The sequence below is a fragment of the Artibeus jamaicensis genome, unplaced genomic scaffold, assembly GCF_021234435.1.
Source record: "Artibeus jamaicensis isolate MK-2021 breed Jamaican fruit bat unplaced genomic scaffold, CSHL_Jam_final contig_471, whole genome shotgun sequence".
NCBI lineage: Eukaryota > Metazoa > Chordata > Mammalia > Chiroptera > Phyllostomidae > Artibeus > Artibeus jamaicensis.
Window position 1 is genome coordinate 156,691 of NW_026521850.1, and position 14,821 is coordinate 171,511.

The window sequence follows — 14,821 nt, forward strand, 5'->3', positions numbered from 1 at the left end:
ACAACGATCCATTCCCCGGAGTCCTTGCTGGTGGCTGGTCTTCTCCTTAACCTCACGGTGGGCGGCCTCGGCGACGGTGGCTCTGGATCGTCGTCAGCCCTCTGGTCCTCGGGGTCTGCTGCTGTCTTGGCTCCTGCAACCTTAGGGCAGCTGGGGTAGTTAAAATGACTAACTGAGGCCCTGTCCATGTGGGTTGGAGGGGCTCCTTTTTCCAATCTTTTACCCATACATAATTTCCAGGCTTATGTGAGCGGGCTGGCCCCCCTTGTAGACAGGGTTCTTGGTCTAATCCAGCCTGGTGTATTTGGCTAAGCATTTCCCCTAGCTTCTGGAGATACCTAGTCTGCCCTGCTTCTCCAAGAACTTTAAGCTCTCCCCTAGGCAGCGTCAAGATAGCTGGTGGCCTGCCATAGACTAGCTGGAACGGTGTGTACCCAGTGGGGTTTGGGGCATTCTGAACTCTGAACGGTGCTAATGGCAGCAGGTCAGGCCAGGGTAGGTTAGTCTCTTGATGAAATTTGGCCGGTGTCTTTTTCAGAGTCTGGTTCTACTTTTCCTGAGCTCTGGGGGTGGTAGGCAGTATGTAATTTCCAATTAATCTTTAGCTGAGTTGCAAGACCTTGGATCACCTTGGCTATAAAGGCAGGTCCATTGTCACTCCCTATGGTGTTGGGCAGTCCAAACCTTGGAATTACTTCTCTGAGAAGAGCCTTTACTACTTCCCTGCTTTTCTCTGTCCGAGTGGGGAACGCCTCTACCCACCCGATGAATGTGCAGACCACCACGAGGAGGTATTTGTATCCTTTGCTAGGTTTTACCTCCGTAAAGTCTATTTGTCAATCTTCAAAAGGCTGTAGTCCTTTGCACTGGACTCCTACTGGAGTTTTTGGGTGGCCTGGTGCATTGTTCCGGGCACAGGTCAAGCACTGTGCTGAGGCTGTAGCACACAGCGTAGACATGTTGGGGAAGTGATAGTATCTCTTAAGCAAAGTCTCTAGAGAAGTTTTTCCAGGTGAGTGAGGGCATGGCATTGACTGACCAGGTTGCTGGCTTGGCCCTGTGGGATGCGGAGCCGGCCACCTGGCAGCTTCCGTATCCCAGAGGCGGTTTGTAGGCAGCCCTCTTTCACTGCCCACTTCTGCTCCTCCGGGGTGTAGTCCGGCTGGTCTATATCCAGGTCTATCGGGGCTCCCTGCAAGGCCGGCAGCATGGCTGTCGCCTCTGGGCTTGTTGCCGCCCCTTTTGCTGTCTGGTCAGCCCTCCGGTTTCCCCTGGCGACTTTGGTTTCCTCTCTCTGGCGGGCCCTGCAGTGTGTTACAGCCACTTCTTGAGGGGCCCAGACCGCTTCTAATAGTCGGAGTATTTCAGCCTTATTTTCTGTGTCTTTTCCTTTGGCTGTCAACAGTCCTCTCTCCCGATAGATGGCCCCATGTATATGGAGAGTGGCAAAAGCATACCTTGGGTCAGTATATATATTGAATCTTTTCCCTTCTGCTAGTTCTAGGGCTCTGATTAACGCCCACAGTTCCCCTCTCTGGGCTGACCACCCCGCTGGCAGTGACTTGGCCTCTACTGTTTTTGGTTGTCTACTACAGCATACCCTGCTACTCGTTTCCCCTCTATCATGTAGCTGCTCCCATCGGTATAGAATGTCAGCTCTGGATTTGTCAGGGGCTGGTCTCGCAGGTCAGGCCGGCTGGCATGGATCTCCTCCGTCACTTCGAGGCGGTCATGATCAGGTTCTCCCACCTCCGCCGGGAGAAAGGTGGCTGGGTTAATCTGCCGAACAGTTTTGGCTTTTATGCGGGGATTTTCACGAAGAAGGCCCTGATATTGAGTCAGTCTTGGGCTAGAGAGCCATTTATGTCCCTGTCCAGCAAGCAGGCTGGTCACCGGGTGTGTCACATAGATACCGATCTCCTGTCCTAGTGTGAGCTTGTCAGCCTCCTGCAGGAGGGTGCCTGCAGCCACTGTGGCCCTGAGGCAGGGTGGCCGGCCTGCTGCTACACTGTCCGGATGTTTGGATAAGTGAGCTACTGGCTGCTGCCGGGGCCCAACTTGCTGGGTGAGCACGCCCAGCGCTACTTTCTCTTTTTCATGCGTGTATAGACTGGAGGGTCGGCTGGGGTCTGGCAGCCCCAGTGCTGGGGCTCGACTGAGGTGGTCCTTTATGGCCTGGAAAGCTTTCTCTTCCTCAATGTCCCAAGAGAGAGACACCATGTCCGGCCCCTTTAATACCTGATATAAGGGTTTAGCCAAGGTGGCGTATCCCAGGATCCAGATTCGGCAGAACCCAGCTGCCCCCAGGACCTCTCGGAGCTCCTTCCGAGTCTTTGGGGTTGGTAGAGCTATGATAACTTTCTTTCTGTCTTGGGCTAGAACTCAGTTTCCCTGAGAGATGATAAACCCTAGATATTTCACCTGAGCCAGCATATTTGTGCCGTTTTCCACGACACCCGGTACCCTGTCCTAGTCAGCAGTTCGAGCAGCCAGCAGGTGCCCTCCCAGCACCGGTCTCGGGTTGGTGCTGCTAAATAGAGGTCATCCACATACTGTAGCAACACCAGGTCAGTCTCCCTCTCTGTGAACAGCCAGAGGTCCCTGGCCAGGGTCTCTCCAAAGAGAGTGGGAGAATTTTTGAAGCCTTGCGGCAGTGCGGTCCAGGTTAACTGGGTTTCTTACACAGTGCGTGGATCCCCCCATTCAAAGGCAAAGAGCAGCTGACTCGCCTTTGCAATCTGGAGGCAGAAAAAGGCATCTTTTAGGTCCAGACAAGTGAACCACTCGGCTCCTGGCGGGAGCTGACTGAGGAGGGTATACGGGTTTGGCAGTACCGGGTGTAGCATGGTTGTTGCCTCCTTCACTGCCCTCAGGTCCTGGACCGGCCTATACCCACTCCCATCTGGCTTCCGTACTGGCAGAAGGGGGGTGTTCCACGGGGACTGGCACGGTACGAGTATGCCTTCTTGTAGATGCTTGTGGATGACTTCCGCAATGCCTATCCTGGCCTCTCCGGAGGTGGAGTATTGGCCGACCTGCCTTGGGCTGGCTCCCGGTTTTAGACCTAATAATATAGGCGGATGGTTTTCTGCCAGTCCTGGCGGGTTATCTTCCGCCCATACTTTGGGATATTTTTCTCACAGGCTGACTTCTTTATCTTCTGCCTCTGTCTTCCAGTCCCCTTCAGCCCCCTGATATAACCGATACTCTTCCTCCCGGGGGACCAGGACTGCAGTGAGGCTTGGGGTGCCAACCTGTAGCTCGGCTTCTCCCCATGGATGGAAAATAACATGGGCTCCTAGTTTCGTGAGCAAGTCCCGCCCTAGGAGCGGTACAGGGCATCCTGGTAGGTACAGGAACTCACGCTTTATCTGGTGGCCCCCAAGTTCAACGGTTCGGGCCTAGCAGAATTGTTTGGGGGCTACTGGGCCATCCGTGGCTCCACTATAAAGATTTCATGGTCCGACAGCAGTGCAATGGGCGTAGTCACCACTGAGTGTTCTGCCCTGGTGTCTGTCATAAATGGGAGTGTTTGGCTCCCTACTGTCACTTTGACCATGGGCTCAGGGGGCCGAGATTCAGTGAGCCCGGTCCCTCCTAGTCTGAGTCCAAGCCAGCCAGGCTGAGGACTGCAGGTGCCTGTCGGCCTTCTCCTTTTCTTATTATAGGGGCACTCTCTTTCCCAGTGCCCTTTCTCTTTGCAATAGGCGCACTGGGGTCTACGCTCTGGGTGCCGGTCTATTTCCTTTCTCAGATGGCTGTTTTCCTCCTCCTCTGGTCAGCCCTTTCTTGCTCGGTAGGGGGTTACCAAGAGCGGCTGCCAGAAGAGATGCCGTCTCCCTCATCTTTTTCTGGGCCTCTCACGCTGCCGTCTCTTCCCTGTTGTTGCAGACGTTGTTAGCGACCTCTGTTAACTGGCTTATATTCATGGTGGCAAACCCTTCAAGTTTCTGGAGTTTCCTTCAGATGTCTAAGGCTGACTGGGAGATGAAGGCTGTGTTGACCATCCTCTGGTTATCTGGCCCTTCCGGCTCGAACGGGGCGTAGACTGAATAAGCCTCACACAGACGCTCATAAAAATCCCCTGGGCACTCATCGGGGCACCGGGTGACATCGGCTGCTTTCGACATTTTTGTCGGTTATCGGGCCCCTCCTCGGATCCCTCGGACGGCATCCCAGTAATGCTGGAGGGCAGCCCTCCTTCCCTCTGTATTGTGGTCACGGTCAGGCTGGGCCTCCGGAGCCACCGTCCTGGCCCATCGGACTGGGTCAAGGATGCCCACTGGTGCTACAGTCTCTAAGTATCGGTGGGTTTCCCGGAGGATATGCCTCCACTCCTCTGTGTTAAACAGGGTGAGGAGCAGTTGCCAGCAGTCATGCCAGGTGGGGCGGTGGGTCTGCATAATGGACTCCATGAGGTCTATCAGGGCCTGGGGCTTCTCTGAGTAGAATGGGGTGTGGTGCTTCCAGTTTAGCAGGTCAGTGGTGGTGAGAGGCTGGTAATAGACAACGGTCCACCCTGGCTGTTCGGGACCATCTGGCCCGATCTATGGCAGGGCCTGAGTCTCCCTTAAGGGCATCTGGACAGCAGGTCGGTGTCAGAGCCTTGTCATAACGGGCAGGCAGGTGGCTCAGCTGGAGCTGGTGCTGGGGAGACTGAGGGCAGTGGAGTTTCAATCTCTGGGGCCTGCAGGAGAGTTCCCGGAGCACATGGGGGAGGTAGACTGATCGGCGGCTCTTCCTCTGGCTCTTCTTTGAAAACGGGGGTGGGGGGCGGCGTGTTTTTCTTGACCAGGCGACTAAAACACTGGATTGCGCCACTTTTCACCTAGCACCGGCCTTTCCTACTGTCTTAGGCTTCTGACCTGTACACTGCCGGAGCCATGACGGCATGTCCTGTGCTAATTTCTGCCATCTGTCTATGTAAGTGTACTGATCTGGGTGTCCTGGCTTGCCTGTGACTTTTAAATGTACTGCCCGAATTATCCTTAAGTTCAGGGTTCCCTCAGGGGGCCAGCCTACCCCAAATGTTGGCCACTCTGATGTACAGAAAGTTTCTAATTGGTCTCGAGTCATGTTTGGGTCCTGGCCCCAAACCCGATCAAAGTTCTGCAACATGCAGTCTAGTACTGTAGAGGGTCCTGTGGCCATGATGTCCCTCCCACAACGGCACAGACAAAGGGATGGGGTTTCCAGTTTCGGTCGCCTAGCTTCTCCTCTCTCAAGGGACTTGGATCTGTCTTAGCTAAGGCTGCCCGAGTAAAATCCAGGTTAAACTCCCAGCCATTATGCCGTATGACCAACCAAGGAACCGCAGGTTGGGGCCCACTCAGACTCCATAGATTTTCACCTGTGGAGCCACTACTCAGTCACTCACACAAACACACAGACAAACCTCCAACAACACCCAAGAGTTTATACAGTCCCCTCGAGTAGGACTGCCCTAACCAAGTGGGGATATGTTTCCCCTGCAAAGTGGCCAATTGGCCTTTAAAGGACTTATGGCTAATTGCCTGCCTGAGAGATGATCAGTCTCTCCTTTCACTACAAGGGGTGGGTCTAGTCTCGGGTCCTAGTTCCCGGGGCACTCACCAATCCAAAGGCTGCGCAGCTCCCCGAGCTGGACTGGTTCACTCCCTCTCCTGCCCAGGTAGAGAGTGGGTCTTGCCGGCAGCTAACTGCGGAGTCCAGGATGGGTGAGAACCCTAAATAACCGAGGCCGCGCTTCCTCTCCATCATAGGGCTCCACGGAGCTCCCAAGGCAACCTCACCGGAGGCAAACGCCTGCTCGTGTGAGTCGTTTCCCAGTCAGGGAACCAAAATGTTACAGGAAGAACTCAGGCCGAACACTGGAGGAAGCGAAGTGGTTCCTTTATTTATGTGCTCGCAGACCCAGAGGAGGCAGTCTCCAAATTCTGGGCCCTAATCAGCAGGAAGCAATTGCTTACATAAGGTGAGGGGTGGTCTGTCACTTAGACCATTACTTCTGGTGGGAAAGCAAGAAGCAGCTTACAGAAGTGAAATGGTATCTCTAGCACACAGAGACACAATGTTGTCTCTAGCGCACAAATGTTATCTCTAGCAATCGTTATCTCTGGCGTGCAGGGACAAGCAAGAAACAAAGGGGAAAAAAAACAAGTCATTCCCTGGGTGCTGTGCTATGTTTTAAAATAACTGCCAATTTCCTCTAACAGAGTTACTTAAACATACCTATTACTCATAATGCCACTTCTTTGAGACATGAAATTCTCCCAGTGTGTTTTCCAGTATAGTTATTATTTTATTTGCTGTGCTTAACTGTTTGGCCCTCTGGGGCGTATTCCGTGTCTATGAATTGCGTGGTCAGAATTTACTGACTTAAGTTTCCGCGGAATGCAATGCGGTCTTGCCTGCGTCCTCACTCCTTATGCAGCTCTAACCGAAAGTGGGTTTGAAAAGGGGAGGAGGGGGCACGGACGGGCCTAGATGTAAGTTGAGGATGCCGACCACAATCTTGTGGAACAAAGACTCCTCATCAGGCGACAGGAGGGCCACGTCCACCCTAAGGTCCGGCCCTGGCTCGGGACTCCCAGCTCCTGCCGGGTGGGTTCCTCACCAGGTGCAGGCAAACTAGCCACGGTAACCGCCAATCCGCGGTCCTCGCTGCGAGACCCAGGGCGGCCAATCCCTGCGGGGCGGGGGCGGGGCGGGTCTTCTGTGCCGTCCAGTCCCGAACCCAGGGGGCTCTGCCCCCCTCTGCCCCGCCCTCTCAGCTTCTTCTGACCGCCCATTGGCGGCAGGACACTGGAATCCCAGCACTGATTGGCCGCTATCTAGGACGGAGCCTCCCCACCAGGGGCGGTAGCCAGGGAGCTCAGAGAGGACCGCATTAGGGGCCGCCGGAGACTGACCGGTAAGCAGGGACCCCTGCCACGTGGCGCCCTTAGCCCGAGACCTTCAAAGTCCAGCCTGAGAGACGCCAGATGCCCTCATCCTGAGGGACCCCAAACCCCTGTAGCATCGAGGGGCCCGCGTCCGCCAACCCGGAGGACCCACATCTCCTGACACCCAACAGCCCGAAAACCCCAGTTCCCCTCGGCTCGGGGGCCCCCAACCTGCAGCTCGCCCGGAAAGACCGAATCTCCCCAAACTCAGAGACGCTAAACACCGTCGTCCTGGAAACCGACTCAGTGGTGGGGACCCTGAAGCCTCTCGATGAGACGCCCCAAATCTCCTCAGCCGCAGGGTCTGACCCTCCCCCCGGCCTCAGTGTCCTCAGCCCGGAAGACGCAGGATCGGGTCTCAGGGACCCCGAGCCTGTCAGCCTGAGAGACGGCGTCTGCCGGGGACCCCGGGTGCACCTCCGAGCCCTTCCCCTGGAAAAGCGCGTTTCCCGCGCCGCCACAGGCCCGCCCGGCCGACCGAGCCTTTCAGACGCCCAGGCCGTGTCCTGCGGCTCTGTCCACCGGCGGCTCCCTCCTGCGTGGACACCGATCCGGGGAATTTGCTCCTTCGGTCACAGCAGGGCTGGCGCTGATGGTGCAGCGCTCACAGCAACTCGTTTCACTCTCCCATCCCAACCGAGCCGGTCCCACGGGCTTCCCGGTGCTTTTTGCTCCTCCAGGCTCTTTGCTTTCAGGACAAAGGTTTTGTTTCTTTTCAGGTCTCAGAGCCCTGCGACCAGCTTTCCTGTGTCACCACCCCAGGCAGGCCACCAAGCTCCAGGAGGAGGACCCTGAGGACTCTGATGAAGAATGGACTCCAAGGCAGCAAGGTGAGGGGCAGGAGGAACCTGAGCTGCCCTCCTGGCACGAACCTGGTTTAGGTCAGGCTGCATCTCAGGACATAACCAGGCAGCAGGGTTTGCTTGTCCAGCGAACAAGCAAGATGCAGAACAGTGTGTGGTACACTGAGGGGCTATTCCTGTAAACTTTCAAGTATGTCACATAACATATACATTTACAGATATATTAATAAGCAGTAAATGTATAAGAACATACAAGTGAACAAGAAATAACTAATTCAGAACAGTTGTTGTCACAAGAGAAGAAGGCAGGTCTGGCCGGTGAGGGGTGTTCTAACACCTGGCTGCCCAATGACCTGCAGGAGACGGAGGGGAAGCAATATTAACATGGTGATTACGGGAGCTGGGGAAGGCCAGGGACGGGAGTGGTTGATCACTGAATCATTTCCTGATGTCGGCCATGGTGCCATTCTGTCCAGTATCATGACTGTTCGGTGCGTAGAGTCAGTCCACTTCCATGGGTCTGGGTGTGAAACACAGCTGAAGTCACGATGTGATCTTTAACTTGATTGGAATTCTGTTTCTGTGGTCAACAGACTGTGGATGCCGACCAGAGTCTGATGATAAGGAAGGGCGTGGATGGCCAGTATGTGCACCGGCTGGGAGGATACCAGAGAAAGGAGGTGAGGGGGTCGTGGTGCCCTTAGCCCGGACAAGGCCAGTTTGAATGAAGACAACAGAGCAGAGAAAGGGTTATGTTGAAGACATGGAGTTTCTGTGCAGTTACTTTTATTACACTTTTGTCAGGAGAGCCCAACTTTTTAAAAATATATATTTTGTTGATTATGCCATTATAGTTGTTCTATTTCCCCCCTTCATTCCCCTCCACCCTGCACACCCTCTCCCCCACAATTACCCCCTTTAGTTTATGACCATGTGTCTTAAGTTCTTTAGATTCTATATTTCCCATACTATTCTTGTCCTCCCCTCTATCTATTTTCTACCTACTGTCTATGCTACTTATTTTTTGTACCTTCTCCCACTTCCCTGTTGCTAACCCTCCATGTGATCTCCATTTCTATGGTTCTGCTCCTGATCTAGCTGTCCTCTTAATTTGCTTTTGTTTTAGATGTGGTTGTTAATAACTGTGTTTGCTGTCCTTTCACTGTTCATCTTTTTTATCTTCTTTTCCTTAGATAAGTCCCTTTAACATTTCATATAATAAGGGCTTGGTGATGATGAACTCCTTGAACTTGATCTTATCTGAGAAGCACTTTATCTGCCCTTCCATTCTAAATGAAAGCTTTGCTGGATAGAGCAATCTTGGTTGTAGATCTTTGGATTTCATGACTTGGAATACTTCTTTCCAGCCCCTTCTTGCCTGTAAGGTCTCTTTTGAGAAATCAGCTGACAGTCTGATGGGAACTCCTTTGTAGGTGACTGTCCCCTTATCTCTTGCTGCTTCTAGGATTCTCTCCTTCATTTTAATCTTGGCTAATGTAATTATGATGTGCCTTGGTGTGTTCCTTCTTGGGTCCAACTTCTTTGGGACTCTCTGAGCTTCCTGGATTTCCCGGAAGTCTATTTCCTTTGCCAGAATGGGGAAGTTCTCCTTTATTATTTGTTCAAATAACTTTTCTACTTGTTGCTGTTCCTCTTCCCCTCTGGTACACCTATAATTGGGATGTTGGAACGTTTAAAGATGTCCTGGAGGTTCCTAAGCCTCTCCTCCTCTTTTTGAATTCTTGTTTCTTCATCCTTTTCTGTGTGGTCATTTTTTTCTCCTGGTCCACTCCTTTGATTTGAGTCCCAGTTTCCTTTCCATTACTATTGGTTTCCTGTGCATTTCCCTTCATTTCAATTAGTTTAGCCTTCATTTGTTCCTCTAATTTGTGACTAAAATCAGCCAGTTCTGTGAGCATCCTGATCACCAGTGTTTTGAACTGTGCATCCAAAAGGTTAGCTATCTCTTGGTCACTTAGAGTTATGGGCTCTGCGGCTTTGAGTTCTTCTTGAGCCATAATGTTTTGCTCTGTTCGCACCTGTTATGTATGGGGGGGCGGAGCTTCAGGTGTTCACCAGGGTGGAGCCACCCAGGTCGCTGGTTTGTGACACTGTATGTGGGGACGGGGTCAGAGAGGGACAATGGCGGTCCCCTCTGCCGCTTCCCCCCACTGGGGCCTGTACAGTCCATCTCACTGCTCACTCTTGGGCCAGTTTATCTGCGCGCAAATGTGTGACTGCAGTCAGCCCTCAGTGGGTCCGCTGCCTTGCACCCTCAGGGGGTCTGTCCGCTGCTACTCCACACCTGGGATCCGCCCACGGCTGCCTATGTGCCTGGGTCACAAGCCCAGGTCCGTGCAATGGATCTTTCTTGCCCGACCCCACTCTGCTGGCTCTGCCCCTCTTACCGGTTTGGCTGAAGGGTTCGTTGTTGTCAGACTTCCATATAGTTCAATTTTTAGTGGTTTGGCTGCGTTTTTGTTGCTAAAACTTCGTTGTTTTTAAACTTGGTTGTGTGAGAAGGCACAGTGTTTCCACCTATGCCATCTTGGTGGAAGTCACCCCAACTTACTTTTTAATAAATGAAATAGATGCTTTATGAACATAGGATGATGCATAGATGACACTTTGTCTATTTTTTTTATCATTCTAATGAAATTAGTGGATGGCCACAATAGAAGCATAGGCCTTAATGATATCTCAGAAAACATTTTCCCATAATCCTTGGATTGTTCTTGGACTACTCTCATTCAGAATTCTGTGTCCCTAATAAGAATCTTCAGATTTTGGAGACATTTACCAAGCAAACACTGATTTCTCATCATCTTTCAGTGAAACCTTGGGTGGCCTTCAGAATGGAACAAAGTAAACACCAGAAGGTATTTCCCAAATCCTGTTGACAAGAAAATTTTCCTCATGGACAGAAATGCAGGTAAGAGTAGGAAAATGCAGAAAGTATCCTAGGAACTGCTGCCTTCCTTTCCTGGTCTTCTCAACACATTGTCCACCATTATCATCTTTTTTTAAAGATTTTATTTATCGATTTTTTTTTTTAAGATTTTATTTATTTATCTTTAGAGGGTAAGGGAAGGAGAGAGGGAGAGAAACATCAATGTATGGTTGCCTCTCATGAGTCCCCTGCTGGGAACTGGCCTGCAGGGAACTGGCCTGCAACCGGGTATGTGCCCTGACTGGGAATCGAACCACGATTGTCTGGTTCGCAGGCCCGAGCTCAATCCACTGAGCTACACCAGCCAGGGCTATTTATCGATTTTTTAGAGAGAGGGGAATGGAGGGAAAAAGAAGGAGAGAAACATGAACAGGTTGCCTCTCACACTCACCCAAGTGGGGGACCTGGACCGCAACCCAGGCGTGTGCCCGGACCGGGAATGGAACTGGTGACCTTTCAGTCTGCAGGCCAGCGCTCAATCCACTGAGCCACACCAGCCAGGGCTCATCATCATCTTAATAGTTAACAACTACAGCAACAATAGTAACCACCATTTGTTTCATTCTCACAATGTTTCAGACTAAGAATTTTATGTGAATGAACTCACTCAAACATTACAACAACCCGATGAGGTACATACTATAACTCACCATTCATGATGAGGGAAGTGGGCTTTCAGAGATACAGAAATGTTTGACTATATGTCTAAGATCACAGTGTCGGTGGTAGTGCAATCTAATCCTTAGTTGCTTCTCTAAACCACTTACAAACTCATTAAAACTTTCATAGTTTTACCCTAGCCACAATGACTCAGTTGGGTGTCATCCTGCAAAGCAAAAGACCGCCAATTTGAATCCTGGTCAGGGCGCATGCCTGGGTTGTGGGCCAGGTTCCTGGATGGGGTACTTGCAAGAGGCAAGTGGTCAGTGTGTCTCTATCACATCAATGTTTCTCTCCTTCTCTTTCTCTCTCCCTGAATGTCTCCCAAGAAAATAAACGAAATCTTTTTTAAAATTTAGTAAAATAACCTTTCATAGTTTTCTGAAGTTGACATTGTCTTATCCATATATCATTACATCTGACTTATGGTTTCAACCAAAGTTCTTCTCTGCTATGCTGAACTGAGAGATGCACTAAGACCCTCTGACTAAGGAAAACATGTGTAGGCAGTTGGTGCAGTAGATGGTCCCAGATGAAGAAGAATGTAAAGTGTCCAGGATCACAGCCTCCCACTCTAATAAAGAGCATCTCCCACCCCTGAGGAGCTTCAGGTTTCATGATTGAGAAACAACAAATAATAAAATGACCTGAGGTCTTCATATAGGTTACACACTATTCAATAGAAACTCATCCGTCTGGAACTGATTTCAAATGCCCTGTATAGGGTGAAGTAACAGCTTTGTCTGAGCTCTAATGAGGCCACTCTCATCTTGTTTAGAATCATTTGTTCATCCTGCCTACTCTGTGTTGTAAGCTCTTTGAGGGCCTGGTCCATACCTGAGACTTCTCAGAGGTCACAGGCCCAGTTCAGGGCTCCTGAGGGCCCCCGAATGTTTGCTGAATGAAAGATTTCACAATTACTAATTAAATTAGAAGATGATCAATGAACCCTGAAGGTAATTTCTGTGGAATTGAAATATGGAGAGAGAGGAGGGGTAAATTGATAGTACATTCATGCTGTATTACATAATTCACAGAATACTTTGTTGAATATTATTTAATTGCATGTTCAGAATAACATTAAAAATTAGCATGTTATAGATCAGGAGACTGAAGACAACTAGCTACTGGTACAGCCTTATTTAGACAATTGCTGAGAACCAGCTAATCTACATAGAAATATTCTTTTCAAGGTATTACATATTTTCTCACCATTTTATTGTCTAGATATGTTTCTGCCAACTATTTATTTATTCTCTTCCCAATATCCTTCACTCTCAATATTATAGAGACAGTTGAAAGAAAAGAGCCATAAGGCATGGGTTCTAATCTTGGATTCATTACCCACATTGGCCCTATACCCTGTAATATTTATACTCCTCAGGTATTTCCAAGGGTTGAAGTATTAAAGATGTGCATGTAAAATACATGATAAGCCTTAAAAAACTAAATACATGTTATTTTCTAATATATGACTTATATTGAAGGCAACATCCAGGGTGGCATTAAGCAATGAATACATAGCTTGAGGGAATTGTCAGGAACAGCAAATTTCATGACTGCAAGTGACTCAGAGCAGGCCCAGAAACCAGTGTTCCCTCCTGGAGAAGCACGTCCCTTTGGAAAGCACACTAGACAAAAATTGGGTAAGAGAAAGTAATTTGGGAACTTTAGTTCCTCTAAGTCCTACAGAAGGGCTGATAAGTATGCCCTAGGTCTGTGGGGCAGACTTTGGTAGGCCTGGATATAAGCTGGGCTAAGCTGACACTGAAGTTACCACTGGACCTTTGGGCAAATCCTATAAATTCTCTGAGCTCCTGCATGCTAATGTGTAAAGTGAAGATAAGGAAACATCACTCATATATTGTTTGAAAACATTAAATTGAATTTCAAACAGGTGACACATGCAAGTTGTCCAAAAATCCATGTGTGATAATAGCAACCACACTACTGGTGTTGTGTGCCCAGGCCTTTACTCAGTGCCTAACACATAATGTGCTCTCCATAAATATTTTATGAACAATTAAAGGTTGGCAAGTTAAACCTGGTAATGCAAAGATCTATAAACTAAAATTGAATCATTCATCTGTAGTTAGTATGACGTCTTAATCTTCTGAACTAATAGTAGACAGTAAAATACCAGAGTATGCAAAGGACAGGTGATAATTTGATGGGAGGAGATTGTATGTTATCTGACAAAATGGGAACTAACACTCCAGACCCCACCAACCTGGCTCACCTGCTCTTCTCCAACTCAGAACTCAGTAGAAAGGAAATGGACGTGAAGATGTACAACCTACAAGAAAGAAAGGACTGTGGGTACCAAGAGGTCACCGAGCCCCAGGATGATGACTACCTCTGTAAGTGACCCTCACTAAGAAGCAAGTTATGATACAATAATTCCATCTGGTCCTTTGGTCCCCAGATCATCCCCTTCCTTAGTGACCTGGAGCACAGGACTGAGTCTCAGTGATGTCAGTGCAGGACTCCCTCTGAAGCTCTTTGTGTCCAGGAACATGTGTTATAGCTTTCCTAACCCCTGTTGCTCTCGCCTCCAGATTGTGAGAAGTGTCAGAACTTCTTCATCGACAGCTGTGCTGTGCATGGACCCCCTACATTTGTAAAGGACCGAGCAGTGGACAAGGGGCATCCCCACCGCCCAGCCCTCACCCTGCCCCCTGGGTTGAGAATCGGGCCATCCTGCATCCCTGAGGCTGGGCTTGGAGTGTGGAATGAGGCAGCTGATTTGCCAGTGGGTCTGCACTTTGGCCCTTATGAAGGACACATCACAGAAGATGAAGAGGCAGCCAAGAGCAGATACTCCTGGCTGGTGAGAACTATTTACCTCTTCCACTGTCCCCTGGCTTCCCACATTCCTTCTGAGGCCTGGAGGGACCTCACCTCCTACATGCTAGACATGGAGGGGACAATGTGGTTTGCTCTGTGTACTGACTGGTCTTTGCATGAACACAGAGCTCCTGTTGAAGGATCAGAAGATAAGTGGGAGCAAAGTGGTACAGACACAAAGGAGTGGCTTCTCCCTTGTGGGGCTTCTGCTGTGATTGAACAGGTAGACTCGGGTGTTTAGGTGCTGAGTAAGAAAAATATCATATGGTCACAGCTGGTAGTTGAATCCCCAAACAGGCGGAGAGAGCTTTGTTGACAGTAGAGTAAAATTCTCCTGACTATTGCCTCCCCACACACAAAAAAGTAAAAGGTCTTTAACTTCTTTTCTGAAACAGATCGCCAAAGGGAGAAACTGCTATGAGTATGTGGATGGAAAGGACAGATCCTGGGCCAACTGGATGAGGTGAGGTCAACAGGTCTCTGGGTGTCAGAGGGGACACTCCTCCCCCACGAGCCCATATATCTGTCCCTCTCATCATGCCCCCCTCAGTGGTCTCCCTTAATCCTTTGTTCCCTCTTTTTCTCCATGCAGTGTTCTTTCATTTCAGGGGACTTTTAGGAAGAAAGTATAGCACAGG

At 50.1% G+C, this 14,821-nt stretch overlaps 1 protein-coding gene across 6 annotated transcripts in view; it reads left to right on the forward strand.

Annotated features, from left to right (window-relative positions):
* The window catches only part of LOC119036092 (histone-lysine N-methyltransferase PRDM9-like), a 28,727-nt gene that overhangs the window by 6,849 nt on the left and 7,057 nt on the right, over window positions 1-14,821 (forward strand). For 2 of the 6 annotated variants that reach the window (XM_053667794.1, XM_053667799.1), the window contains exons 1-7: window positions 7,090-7,172; window positions 7,643-7,753; window positions 8,320-8,406; window positions 10,559-10,658; window positions 13,595-13,696; window positions 13,895-14,166; window positions 14,579-14,646. In XM_053667794.1, the coding sequence (XP_053523769.1) occupies window positions 10,643-10,658; window positions 13,595-13,696; window positions 13,895-14,166; window positions 14,579-14,646 (458 nt within the window). In that variant the 5' untranslated portion in view covers window positions 7,090-7,172; window positions 7,643-7,753; window positions 8,320-8,406; window positions 10,559-10,642. Of the gene's footprint in view, window positions 1-6,812; window positions 6,893-7,089; window positions 7,173-7,642; window positions 7,754-8,319; window positions 8,407-10,558; window positions 10,659-13,594; window positions 13,697-13,894; window positions 14,167-14,578; window positions 14,647-14,821 lie in introns of those variants that run through there. The other 4 variants (XM_053667796.1, XM_053667797.1, XM_053667795.1 and 1 more) reach the window with 3 other exon arrangements.